The sequence below is a fragment of the Astatotilapia calliptera genome, chromosome 20, assembly GCF_900246225.1.
Source record: "Astatotilapia calliptera chromosome 20, fAstCal1.2, whole genome shotgun sequence".
Taxonomy (NCBI): Eukaryota; Metazoa; Chordata; class Actinopteri; order Cichliformes; family Cichlidae; genus Astatotilapia; species Astatotilapia calliptera.
Genome location: NC_039321.1, coordinates 28,507,680 through 28,521,392, shown reverse-complemented (window position 1 = coordinate 28,521,392; position 13,713 = coordinate 28,507,680). Strand labels below are relative to the sequence as shown.

The window sequence follows — 13,713 nt, the reverse complement described above, 5'->3', positions numbered from 1 at the left end:
TTAAACTAAGTAAATGTCAAAATAATATTTTTGGGGGATGGGCAAAAAAATGATGTCTGTAATTATTGAAAAAATGAAACATGAGTGACAGTGGTATATTGGTTAGCACCATCACCTGACAGCAAAGTTTTGGATTCAAATTCATTGGCCATCTAAGGCCTTTCTACATAAACTTGCATGTTCTCCCTGTACGTGTGTCGGTTCTCTCTGGGTACACTGGCTTCCTCCCATAGTCCAAAGACATGGACGTTAGGTTAACTGGCGATACTGAACTGGCTGTAGCTGTGAATATAAGTGTGAATGAGTGTCTGTTTCTCCATTAGCCCTGTGATAGAGTGCTTAACTGTCCACAGTGCATTCTGCCTCACGCATTACGACAACTGATTCAGCCCCCTGTAACCCTAAATTGGACAAGCGGTTAAGAAAAATGGATGTGGGGATAGATCACGAAACTAGGATTTCATTTTAATGAAAGTGTATGGTCTTAATTGAAGTAAAGCTTTATCTGCATAATTAGCGATCAGGTCAGTGAGAAGGAGTGTCAAGTAGAACGTAAAGTAGCAGAGGCCAATGCCTTTATAAAGTTTCAAAAAAATGAATGCACAATTTTAGAAGAAAACCTGCGTCACAAATGGCGGGAGACAACCATTTATTTCAAGAATTCTATGAGAATTGTCAAAAACACTTGTGTGTCTAGTCTCCCCATTTCCAGCACAGTACATAAAAACAAAGATGGCAGAGAACAGTCATATCAAGCATACCAAGTCCAAAAGTAAGATGAATTTCTGAGTTGTATGTTGTCTGCTTGGCAAACTCTACCAAAGTCACACCATTTGAGTTTGAGTATATGCCCATATGAATAAAGGCCTGGTGGCTGCTAGCTGCAGCTACGCAGTGGTCTTTTAACACACAAAAGTCACCCACTTCCATAAACAGCAGTCCTACAAACAACGAGGTACTCGTGTTCTTTAAAGTAAAGGCCCCGACTTGTGGCAAGAATTTCACTGCATGTTAAAATAAGCTTCTCATCACAAACAACATAACATTTCTATTTTTGCCCATAATTGTGCTCTACAACTTGATTGCACCATACAATATGACTCACTCAAATAAGGCATCATGTCCTCCAGAGCAAAAGAACTTTTGCAGCATAAGGTGGTAAGGGTACTTCCTTTCATCAAACAACATAGGAGATGTGAAACCCACTGAGCAGATGAAAAAAGTCAACCTGCCAGGGAAAGAAAAAATATATATTGTTCAATATCATTGCTTGTGATAAGCACATAATAGCAAAAGAGGTGGCAGTGCCAAATTCCTCTTACCTAAAGCGAGGGGTGGGTGTGTAGGGTGGAGGCTGCCAACTTAGACCCTTGGTGAGCAGCTTGGTGAGAGCAGAAGCAGTGGCCCTGGCAGCAGGTGTTGGGGTAGTGCCTGTACTTGTGGCATGGTGGGAGCGACGTTGGCGCACTGGGGAGCCCACGCACAGTTTTACTAGCAAGCCAAAGAGCTCGGCCAGAGCCCTACCTAACCGAGATGAAGCTGCAAAGACACACGTGGATAGGTAAGACAAACTTTGACTTTCAAAAAAAAAAGTGTTAAATATTGTAAGATAAAAGGAAAAAATAAAAAAAAATTACAGACACAAAAATATAATATGTGTGCCTTGGACATACTCCTACCAGAGAGTAAGGGCTTAATTTGTTTGATGCGGGTGGCCATAGCTGGAGTAAGTTTGGACTTGGTCTTTGGGTCTGCTGCAGAGGGTTCATCTGTCTCCATGGGAGCCAAGGTATCCCCATCTAGACCCATGCCTTCTAATAGACCACCAGCAGAGGAATCCACAGACACTGCCTCTGATTCTGCTGGATGAATGTGGACAAGTATGTATTTGTTAAAGGGTGCTCCAAGGACATCCTAGTTTTTAATGAACAAGTTTAAATGGTTACATTACCAGTTCTCCTAGAGCCAGAGGCTGAAGATGCTGTCGTGTTGCCAGATGGCTTTTCCTCTTTGGGAACAAGTTTTTGCATGTCGGCCTGGCCAAACTCACATCCTGGAGGCAAACTGTTAAGAAACAAGCAATAGGTTGTTAGGGGTGATAACTACAAAGTTTAGGTAAAGGAGTAAAGGATAAGATTACTCACCTGTTAGGGGTGCAAAGGGACAGTAGCACAGTGCTCTCCCATACCAGAGAGCAGTAGAGCTGGCTGAGCTTGCTGAGAACACTCAGGCCAAGCTGAGAGCCCCACTGGTTTACTGAAATGGCTCTGATTTCACTCTGTTTAGAAGACAACAGAAATATTTAGAGTTGTTGAATCAATTTGGCTCTCACTTGTCAAACAAAGGCTGAGTTTTCATTCATTAGAAAAAGAAAAGTAAATTCTATGTTTTTGAGATCTAACATTTGGATTTCAATGTGTTTCTGTCCTCATAAGGCATCTGCATAGTGGACTGAACAGAAAATAATTAGCTGCATAGGCACTTGCTTCTAATAGTTTTTGGAAATCACAACATGGGTGGAGACCCACCTTCTGAACTGTAGTGTTTTGAGGTCAAGTAGTTTTATTTTTTCTCTCTCTCACACTCACACACACACACACACACACACACACACACACACACACACACACACACACACACACAATCTGTGTTTACCTGTCCGACTCTGCAGGTATGGACAAACATGAGGATGTAAGCATGCGCTGCAGTAAGAGCATGTAGAAGGGGTGTTGCCCGAGCTGACAATGTGGCATCTGTGACGTGGCCTGCATTAGCCAGTTCTCTGAGAAGCACAGACCCACCAGGCACCTCAATTGGTCGATGAAGTGGCTCCAGAGATGTCAAAATACTGTCCAGTTGGCACAGGCCCTCTTGGAGTACTTTAGGCTCATGTGAGAGAGTCTAAAGGGAAGGATTGAGTCATTTTCAAATTGCCCACGAACTGCCTATTAAAACAAGTGTACGGAGTGCAACAGCAATGTGCATTCCATGTGTGCCAATTTCTTAAAAAAAAAAAATAAAGAAATAAAAAATAAAGAAACTGGAAATAAATTCCAGTGATCTTTAGGTTATGCTCACCAGTATCGACTTGCAGACACCAGCAACTGCTTGGCAAGCAGCTGAGGTGGGAAAGTCTATGGGCAAGTTGGGCAGGCCCAGAATAGAGACCAGGGGCAGAAGCCCCTTCTGGTTGACAAATTCTTGACAATGGTCATCTGTGGTGTTGTTGCTTAGAATGGATTCCACAAACTTCATCTGGAGAACGTATGCACACCAAATTATGGACTTAAGTGATGAAGGTATCCACTGCTTTAACAGCTTACACCATTTCCCAATTATTACTTAAAATATATTGGACCATAAACCAGACAGTACAACCACTGTGCAAAGACTTACCACATTAAGAATATAATCCATTAGAGGAATGGGTATCCGTTCCTCAGTGCCAACCACCCTGCAAGAATGCACACATGATCAAAACTTCAACCACCAACCGTATATTTGAAATTTTGTCAATTAACCTGGAAAAGTAATTAAAGTCTGTAAAGACAGTTTTTTTCTTTTCTATTGTGTTATGAACTCAGAGTCATACAGTTCAAGTGGCACTGACTGTCTGCTGCTCTCTGCTTCCCCCTGCTGCTGGCTGAATGTGTGAAGGGCCTCCTCTTCCTCTTCATCCTCACTTGAAGCTTCTTCGGCAGCATGGCTGGAGCGTGCTGGTGGAACTGCAACAGTACCATCTGCTTTCTGGATAGATGGTTTCTGGCAGATGTACTCAGGAGCTCGACCTAGGTTGCAGATCTCCTCAAGCAACTGTAACAGCAACTTTGCTTTAGATACCTTGACATGTTCTGTTTCAACACTTGAAATATTTTTAAATCAAATTTGGACTACCTTAATAATGGCAGTAGTAGCATCTGTTTTCAAAGTGGGCTGGTGCCTCATTAGTTCATCCACAGCACTACCCAAGTTGGATGCAGTGTCACCTGAATTAAAACAAACAACATGTTATGCAATGAAATGTGGTTCACAGGCAAAGACAAAAAAACACCAAAGACAAAAAATAAACAACAGGGGAACCTCACCCAAAGGGTCAGAGCTACGCCGTCGTCGCATTGCAGGCAGGTAGTCAGGAGACAAAAGCACTTTGAAGAGTCGCTCAAAGGGCTGGCACTGAACGAAGGAGTGCAAACCTCTCGCATTCAAGCAGAGGGCACTGAACACATTGGGTAGAGAACCCAATACTTCGCGGGTAGCAGGAACCTGCAAAAGCGTTTGAAATGTTTTACTGTTTTTCAAGTTAAAGGCCCACTATTAGCCTGTATTTTTTTTTGTAAGAACAGTGGTTGCATACATTGAAATGCTTTCCAGTAATGTTAACCTGTTTATAAAATATATATTATGACTGAATTGTTGTTATAATAGTCAAATTTATAAATCAACACATGTGCAAGTCTGATTCCTGACGTTTGGATAATAGGTAACCATGTTATATCATCCATCCATATCTAAAAACAAAGAAATAATTAATTCTAAGAATCTATTGAGTGTACAAAGACACAGACATCAAAACTGATATTGAACTGCCACAAGTGGTCAAAGACATTAAGAAAAGAAAGAGCTAGAAACTCACATCTTTGATGAGAAGGGCATGCAGCATGACATCAGTCAGACCATTATCCTGCAAAGAGGAGAGCAGAGATGGCTCCTGGAACACAAACACCGTCACCACTTCTGTCGCTAAAAAACAGAAAGACAAAAACAAAAATGGGGGTGGTGGGGAAAGAAATCATAATCCAATAAAATATTAAATTGATAAAAATACAGGGAGTGCAGAATTATTAGGCAAATGAGTATTTTGTCCACATCATCCTCTTCATGCATGTTGTCTTACTCCAAGCTGTATAGGCTCGAAAGCCTACTACCAATTAAGCATATTAGGTGATGTGCATATCTGTAATGAGAAGGGGTGTGGTCTAATGACATCAACACCCTATATCAGGTGTGCATAATTATTAGGCAACGTCCTTTCCTTTGGCAAAATGGGTCAAAAGAAGGACTTGACAGGCTCAGAAAAGTCAAAAATAGTGTGATATCTTGCAGAGGGATGCAGCAGTCTCAAAACTGCAAAGCTTCTGAAGCGTGATCATCAAACAATCAAGCGTTTCATTCAAAATAGTCAACAGGGTCGCAAGAAGCATGTGGAAAAACCAAGGCGCAAAATAACTGCCCATGAACTGAGAAAAGTCAAGCGTGCAGCTGCCAAGATGCCACTTGCCACCAGTTTGGCCATATTTCAGAGCTGCAACATCACTGGAGTGCCCAAAAGCACAAGGTGTGCAATACTCAGAGACATGGCCAAGGTAAGAAAGGCTGAAAGACGAGCACCACTGAACAAGACACACAAGCTGAAACGTCAAGACTGGGCCAAGAAATATCTCAAGACTGGTTTTTCTAAGGTTTTATGGACTGATGAAATGAGAGTGAGTCTTGATGGGCCAGATGGATGGGCCCGTGGCTGGATTGGTAAAGGGCAGAGAGCTCCAGTCCCACTCAGACGCCAGCAAGGTGGAGGTGGAGTACTGGTTTGGGCTGGTATCATCAAAGATGAGCTTGTGGGGCCTTTTCGGGTTGAGGATGGAGTCAAGCTCAACTCCCAGTACTACTGCCAGTTTCTGGAAGACACCTTCTTCAAGCAGTGGTACAGGAAGAAGTCTGCATCCTTCAAGAAAAACATGATTTCCATGCAGGACAATGCTCCATCACACGCGTCCAAGTACTCCACAGCGTGGCTGGCAAGAAAGGGTATAAAAGAAGAAAAACTAATGACATGGCCTCCTTGTTCACCTGATCTGAACCCCATTGAGAACCTGTGGTCCATCATCAAATGTGAGATTTACAAGGAGGGAAAACAGTACACCTCTCTGAACAGTGTCTGGGAGGCTGTGGTTGCTGCTGCACGCAATGTTGATGGTGAACAGATCAAAACACTGACAGAATCCATGGATGGCAGGCTTTTGAGTGTCCTTGCAAAGAAAGGTGGCTATATTGGTCGCTGATTTGTTTTTGTTTTGTTTTTGAATGTCAGAAATGTATATTTGTGAATGTGGAGATGTTATATTGGTTTCACTGGTAAAAATAAATAATTGAAATGGGTATATTTGTGTTTTTTGTTAAGTTGCCTAATAATTATGCACAGTAATAGTCACCTGCACACACAGATATCCCCCTAAAATAGCTAAAACTAAAAACAAACTAAAAACTACTTCCACAAACATTCAGCTTTGATATTAATGAGTTTTTTGGGTTCATTGAGAACATGGTTGTTGTTCAATAATAAAATTATTCCTCAAAAATACAACTTGCCTAATAATTCTGCACTCCCTGTATTGCAACACTGATGAAGCAGAAAGTTTAATATGAGAAAAATGTTGCATTTCTGAAGTCAGAAGAGGAAGACTCCGTAAAGTGAAAGAGTGTAACTGTGTACTCACCTAGGAGGAACAGTGAGGGGCCGTAATATTCTGCATTACTGATGATGTGCTTGAGTGAGGTAGGCAAGGACCCATCCATTACTTGGAGTTAAAAAAAAAAAAAAAAAAAAAGTGGGTTCACAATACAATACAGATGTACAGCAACATATGTAAAAAAGATTAGTACAAGATGTATGATCTCAAGTTCATCGGTACAACAAAGAAGTGGATTCCAATGACTCACCATGGCGGATGCCATCAGAAAAGGCAGGGTCCTGGATGGCTTTCTTCAAGAAATTTAGCATCGACTTCAACAGAGCTGCCCTCTGGGGGATACACTGCATACCTAAAGAGATGAGAATCATAGAAACTGAAGAACGCAGGAGTGATAAAATTCATATATTCATTTGTCTGCGATGTGCGTACCTGCACGAGGTGTGTTAGTAGTGCTGCTCTGTGCTCGGTGGTCTCCCTCAGCTCTGGAACTAGAAGATGTTGATGGTCGAGGGCTGCTTTCCATAGCAACTTCTGACACTGTGAGAATTCACAATGTTTCCATATAAACAACAGGGGAATATTTTATATAACCCTAACAAACAGACTACTGCTTATAAAATCTGGCCACGACCAACCAAGGACTTGATTAGGAAAACCATAGCTTTAAGTTAGGCATGATTCCCTCTCTGAATACAGTATTCACTTTAATGTAATGTCATCACATAAGCAGGGGCAAAACAGGACTCTTTGACAAAGAATTAAAAAAAAAAAAAATAAAAAAAAAGGTATAAAGCATCATCATTATTGTTATACATGAGTAGTATAGTGTAAAAATAAATATGTACAACTGTATTTAAAAGTTCTAGAAGTTAAGTTTTAGAAATATTTCAATTTTCCCTACTAGGGAGGCCTTTCTAGTAATTGGCATTTGGTGAAATGGCCCTTTATTGATTCAGTGTTTTGGAGGAGCTACTAGAATTGGTTTGCATGTTTTAATGCTAAAAGCACTATACTTTTTTGTACCACATAGTGCAACAGAATATCACTCAGTGCATAGTACATTAGTCTTAATGGGTGTCACTTGTGTCACTGATGCGCATACAGTCATCTAGCAACAAAGGCAGCAGGGCATATAAACAATAGGGCTGCCACAAACAATTATTTTGATAGTCGACTATCCATCCATCCATTCGCTTCCGCTTATCCTTTTCAGGGTCGCGGGGGGCGCTGGAGCCTATCCCAGCTGTCATAGGGCGAAAGGCGGGGTACACCCTGGACAGGTCGCCAGTCTGTCGCAGGGCCAACACACAGGGACAGACAACCATTCACACTCACATTCACTCGCACATTCACACCTAGTGACAATTTGGATTAATCAATTAACCTATCCCCACAAGCTGCATGTCTTTGGACGGTGGGAGGAAGCCGGAGTACCCGGAGAGAAACCACGCAAACACGGGGAGAACATGCAAACTCCACACAGAAAGACCCCGGCCTGATGGTGTAATTGAACTCAGGACCTTCTTGCTGTGCGGCAACAGTGCTAACCACCGTGCCACCGTGCTGCCTAGTCGACTAGTCACCGATTATTTTTGCGATTAGTCGACTAATCAGATCATGCATCCATTGGACGTGCAACGTACAGCTTATTGCACCAGCATGCATCTGCTCTTATATAACTATTATTAGCTTACAGCTTTAAGTGTTTAAGATATGTGCTAACTAAATATAAGACAAGATGATAGTTTGTTAAATTTTAATGAAATGTGCATAATGTTTCAGTGGAGTTTAATAAACTCAGCCGTCTGCTCCTTGGTATCTAAAATATAACGGGACACCGGAGTATATTCTCCAGCATCTCACACTTCTGATAATCAGTTGTCTGCTTGACGTTTATTCAGCTGTGTAAAAACTATAACTTTAATCTCAGCCAAACCGATTTACTCAGGAACAAATAAAATACTGAAAAAAGCCAAACAATTTTCCTCTGATGCCAACTAAAATTCAAAAATACCAACATTCTCTCTGTAAAGGAGTTACCCCAATACGTTTAGAAGATCTGTCAGCGCCGCATTCATCCAACAACCCTCTTTTCAAATGAGAAGTGTTCTACTCAAAGACTGGAAAGGCCGGTGAAGCACTAAGAACTCACTGTTGAGTTTATCAACAAAAATTCTCAAGTCAGCAGCAGCATTCAATCAATAACAGGTTTAAAGTTGCCCTAAATCTGGTCCACAAAGATTCCCCTCATTATACAACCTGCACCAGCCTGAATGTTTGACACCATCCAAGGAGTCACAGAATTTGGTGACAACAAATTCTTACCATACCATCCGCATGCCTGAGCAATCTAGATTCCATCCAGGGTATGTGTTTTCAGTAAATAAAAGCTAGCACCATCTACAGCATGAAAGAAGGTTCTAGGTTCACACCTTCCTGGAGCATGCACATAGCCTGCATGCTCTCCCTGTGCCAGGGTGGGTTTGCTCCGTTTGTTTAGAGACATCCATGTGAGGTCAAATCAATTTTAAATTGGATGTAGAGGTGAGACCAACAAAGCGCTATGATTTTGTGGAATAAATCTATCAATGCATGTGTCGTGTCAAGCATTTTTAGTGGTCAGTATAAATAGAAAAGCACTATGTAAATACCAGTCCATTGAGATCATTTTAACCACCACCCTGATGTTAAACATTAAAGAGGACATGAAACACTATACATATAGTGGCTAATATACACCATTGAGCCCTGCTCTCAAAATGTGACACAGATATAACACTGTCTGTGAAGCTGAATTTAAGAAATAAGTGCTTTTAGTTAAAAGTTTTAAAAAACCTTTTAGAGCAATCTTCTGTTAGTACGGAACATAACGTCATGTGGTTGGTTGGTTGTTTTCTAATCAAGTTTTTGGTATATTATTGAAGTTCAAAACATTCCATATCTTCACTTACTCTCCATGTCTGTGTCCATGTCCTCAGACTCTACTGCTGCACTAGGCCTCTGGATCTTTGGCTTGATGACAAAAGGGCACTCTTTTCTCGACAGGTCCACCTCATGCTATTTTAAGAAATTGATAGAGAGAGGAATGAGCAAATGCAGAGGACTGAGTGACTGTATCCAAAAGTGGCTAGGTCAGGAATATGCCTAACAAACCTCTAGTCTGCAGATGAAAATGGAAAGGCCGCTGTGGGACTGAAAGGCAGCCATGTCAAGGTTGGTGATGAGGTCCACAACCCGCACTGCTCTTGTTACAAAGGTGATCTGGTCCTGCTCGTCACCCAAGAACTTGATCACCTATGAAGTACAAGATAATCATTGATATATTTCTTAAAGACAACATTATGAATGGCTACGATGTACTATAGGGCCTGTATGTACCTTAAGGAGGGCTTCCATCATTCCACAGGACACAAGGGCCTCCCCTCCAGCATCATAGCTAGCCAAATGGTAAAGGAATGAAAAGAGTGCTGTTGCAAACTGGTGTGGGTAAGGTTCCATCAGAGGATCTAGAAAGCAAAGGGGGGGGGGGGGGTTAAAAGCTCTGATTTTATTTACCAAATTTCTTGCACATCACTCATTAAAAATTTGGGTCATAATTTCTGCTATGTTCTCACCAATCATTGCTTGTATGCAATTGCGAACCAACACGGGCAAGAAGCCATGGTATGAGGCAGTGCCGGTGCAGTCGATGATGTTGGAAAGCTTGGGCGTCCTCTCCAGATGGACAATTGAAGTTAAAGTGCGCAAAGAGGCCGCCTTGATATCCTGAAGAACAAAATCCAATACAGCACTTCAGAGAAAAGACAATGAAAAAGGACAGATATTGTGCAGACCTAAGAATAAAGAAGGCACTGAAAGTAATCATCTTCTCACACATTCACAAAACACATCAAAAGACATTTTATTAATACAATGAAAGTACATTTAGTGTAATGACAGTGATCGAGCTTGAAGGGGGAAAAAAAAAGGGGGGCAAAAAAAAAAAAAAAAATTACTTTCTTACCACAAGCTGTTTGTCTGTAATCTGCAAGACATCCACCAGCTCCTCTATCAAGCCATTATACAGAATACTGTTGGCTGACTCTTGGAGTGCATTTGAATACACTGGTGGGGAGAGGCAAAGAAAGAGAGAAAAGGTTAGAACATAAAACTAGGACCAAAATCATGTCACTTTCTTGGGAAAAAGCTTTCTGCTCACCCAGTATAGAAATAGCATGCAGTCGGGCTTGTACAGCCTGCAACCTCTTCTTGTGATTTGAGAAACCATGGGCTAGTCGAATATGAGTAAACAGTAGGGTCTGTTTGTCTTTTGGGATGTTGTACATCATTGTCAGTGACTCCATGATTTCTGATGGGCTCTCTGAAATCTATGAGACAAAACAAGCTATGTATTAGGTCAAGAAGCCAAGATGTGGCTTTTAAGCTGTTAATGATGCAATTCTAATTTGACTGTACCTTGTCAAGCTGCTCGATGTGAATATAATGTAGTGTGTTACTACTTGTCTGCGGAGGGAATATGACATTTGGAAATGATTGGGACACAGTCAGGTGGTCAACAGAATATTCCAAATATTATTCAGTTTTTACTTTGGTTGCTTTAGTAAATGTTGATGCCTATACCTTTCTCTCTACTTTGACCTCAGGGCCCGGTTCAGCATAAAACTCAAAGTGAAGTGTGGTGGCACTGGGAGGATACTTCTGCAGTGGGAATATGCACATAATTTATAAGTAGGCGTAATTTAATAGTTTTTGACAGCATCTATTTAGAAACATAAAACTTTCTGGCCAACAGTAATATGTAGATTATAGTTATGAAACATCATTCACTCACAAAAAAAAGAAAGAAAAAAAAAAATCTTACCGTCATAGGCAGATCCCTGCAACATTCAGCCAGACCAAAGCCATTCTCCTTCCCACCCCAACTCTGCAGAAAAGAAAAGAACAAAGAGACTAAACAATTCAACTCCACTTCTTGAGGGACAGCTAGAATCACAATGACAAATGTTCACCAGACCTCAGCCAAGTGCTGCAGACGGGCCAGGAGAGGAGTCCTCTTTTCAGATCCCAGTCTTGTGATGTAGTTGGATCGCTTACTGAACACATAGAGTAGGTTCAGCACAGACAGGACCACCTGCATGTCACATGATGCTAACAAGGTGGTCAGGTGCTGTAAAGGGGGTGGATGGTAGATAAAACAAGAAATATTTAAGTTTGTGAACTTCATTTTCTCTGATATATCCACAGCACAAAAAATAAACAAATATGTATCAGTAGTACTGAAGAGCTGAATTGGTTGAACCATACCTCTATGGAGCTGTAAAGGTGCCTAGAGAAGCTGTACTCAATAAGCAAAGCTGTGAAGTTGAGCACTGCCAAAAGCAAGGCTTTGAGCTGTCCATTCTCTGGACGGTCACACACCAGCAGCCATGACATATTCTCTACTGTCTGGCCTGCATCACACAGAATACCATCAAAGCGGTCCAACAGATCCACCCAATGGTAAAGCTCACACTGTTGAAAGAGATAAAAAAAACAAAAAACTAATTTCAAACAAATATTACATAACATTGATTTAATTTAATGTCCAAAAAAAGTTTTAGATTTTGTATTCTACTCTCAAATTAGTAGTACTTCTGGCCATTAGGATTCTGTAATGACAGCAAGTCAGACCAATGGCAAGTGCCAGTGACATTCATACATAATTATTTTTATATTTGCTTGTAGCTCATAAGTTTTCATAAATTTAATAAAGTCAAAGTCAATTTATTTCTCATTCCCCATTCCCTTTTGCATTCTGTTAATCTGTATTATTACTACACTTGCTAAGACATAATTTCATTTCAGGGAGATGTTTCTAGGAGTGTGGTGCGGAAATGTCATGAACTTGTGTCAACAGGTATTGTGAAATTTCTCAAATATATTTGATGATATTCCACACAATTCTAGAGTGATGGGAACCTTGTTATAAGAGTTTGTGTTTTATAAAAGACTGAAGGAGTAGCTTCTCCTTCAGCCTAATCTTCTTACCTTGCCAATATTCCAGGTCTTGATATGCTGCAGTTCAACCAATAGCTGCTCATCGTTGCATGCCTTGAGCTTCTCTATAAGTATCCTGCAGTCAGCAGGCTGTTGGTGCAGAAGGTTTAGGAAAATATTTGGTCAAGCACAGTTCCTGGATCCTTAGGAGTCTTCTCAAAACACAATATAGCACCCTAAACAGATGATCTATGCTGATAGACAGTGAAAATCTCCATTTACACTGAACTAACAACTCTGGGCAAACACAATAACCCACAATACTTTCACTCAAGTTGTTTAAATATGAGAAGGAAGAGAAAAGAAAAAGATCAATTAACAAGTCAAAAAGCAAGTCAAAGTCAAACTGAGCACAATCTAATGAACTGGGCTTAAAATTGTACATAGAAATACTATGTGTGTATTTGAGCTACTTTAAGCTGGTAATCACACTCTTTGAGAAACAAAGTGAGCCTGACATTAGCAATGCTAGCACCACAGCATTCTTTAATGCCAATACCCTTGTGCAAAATGTGGTTGAATGCCATTTTATTCTGAAACAGTTTAGATACAGGCATTTATTTTCTAAAACAAAGTACTGCTAGAATTCTCTGCTTTAGCAGGGCCGTGACTTGTTTTACTTTCCACCTAGTTGTTTACAACTTCCCTTCAAAAAAGTGAGGGGTGCTGCAGTCTGCCTAGTGGTGGAAGACTGTTCAACATCTTTGAACCAACAGTTAAAAAGCATAGTGAATTACTTGGTTTAACTGACCAATACTTCCATTTCTGAATAGCACAATCCTACAAGACGTGTCCTGTCACTGTTTACTTATCACGGCAATCAGCTGAGCAGGCATTATCATCAAGGTAAACAACAGTATGGCTGTTAAATGTATTAAGTCTTCAGCTCTAACCCCTTACCATTCTTAAAAACTCCAACATTAAAGTATTTCAGTTCAATTTAACCAAATTCAGTTCAGAGAGTTCAAGATCCTTCTAAGATAAATACCAGAATTTTTCCTGCAGAAATGTTTGGTGCTCAAAACAGTTACAGCCAGACCCACAGTAATTAATAGAATTGGAATAAAGTTATTTCTGTATCCAGTTTTGTTAACTGGGGTTTCATTAAACAAGGATAACAGCCATTCCTGCTTATCAAAACATTACAGTAGAGCTGGGCGATATGAGATTTTTTCATATCACGATATGTTTTTTTTTCATTTCAGGC

General features: G+C 40.7%; 1 protein-coding gene across 16 annotated transcripts in view; it reads right to left on the bottom strand.

Moving 5' to 3' along the window:
- The window catches only part of huwe1 (HECT, UBA and WWE domain containing E3 ubiquitin protein ligase 1), a 50,889-nt gene that overhangs the window by 29,916 nt on the left and 7,260 nt on the right, over positions 1-13,713 (bottom strand). For 13 of the 16 annotated variants that reach the window (XM_026154031.1, XM_026154019.1, XM_026154029.1 and 10 more), the window contains 27 exons: positions 12,498-12,596; positions 11,775-11,981; positions 11,485-11,637; positions 11,332-11,394; positions 11,091-11,168; positions 10,926-10,973; positions 10,669-10,837; positions 10,474-10,574; positions 10,085-10,235; positions 9,849-9,976; positions 9,624-9,764; positions 9,422-9,527; positions 6,900-7,007; positions 6,718-6,819; positions 6,495-6,575; positions 4,634-4,740; positions 4,086-4,263; positions 3,895-3,986; positions 3,593-3,813; positions 3,397-3,454; positions 3,079-3,255; positions 2,656-2,901; positions 2,145-2,278; positions 1,952-2,064; positions 1,680-1,862; positions 1,323-1,539; positions 1,106-1,228 (listed from right to left, as the gene is read on the bottom strand). In XM_026154031.1, the coding sequence (XP_026009816.1) occupies positions 1,106-1,228; positions 1,323-1,539; positions 1,680-1,862; positions 1,952-2,064; positions 2,145-2,278; positions 2,656-2,901; positions 3,079-3,255; positions 3,397-3,454; positions 3,593-3,813; positions 3,895-3,986; positions 4,086-4,263; positions 4,634-4,740; positions 6,495-6,575; positions 6,718-6,819; positions 6,900-7,007; positions 9,422-9,527; positions 9,624-9,764; positions 9,849-9,976; positions 10,085-10,235; positions 10,474-10,574; positions 10,669-10,837; positions 10,926-10,973; positions 11,091-11,168; positions 11,332-11,394; positions 11,485-11,637; positions 11,775-11,981; positions 12,498-12,596 (3,584 nt within the window). The remainder of the gene's footprint in view (positions 1-1,105; positions 1,229-1,322; positions 1,540-1,679; positions 1,863-1,951; positions 2,065-2,144; positions 2,279-2,655; positions 2,902-3,078; positions 3,256-3,396; positions 3,455-3,592; positions 3,814-3,894; positions 3,987-4,085; positions 4,264-4,633; positions 4,741-6,494; positions 6,576-6,717; positions 6,820-6,899; positions 7,008-9,421; positions 9,528-9,623; positions 9,765-9,848; positions 9,977-10,084; positions 10,236-10,473; positions 10,575-10,668; positions 10,838-10,925; positions 10,974-11,090; positions 11,169-11,331; positions 11,395-11,484; positions 11,638-11,774; positions 11,982-12,497; positions 12,597-13,713) is intronic. The other 3 variants (XM_026154028.1, XM_026154032.1, XM_026154025.1) reach the window with 2 other exon arrangements.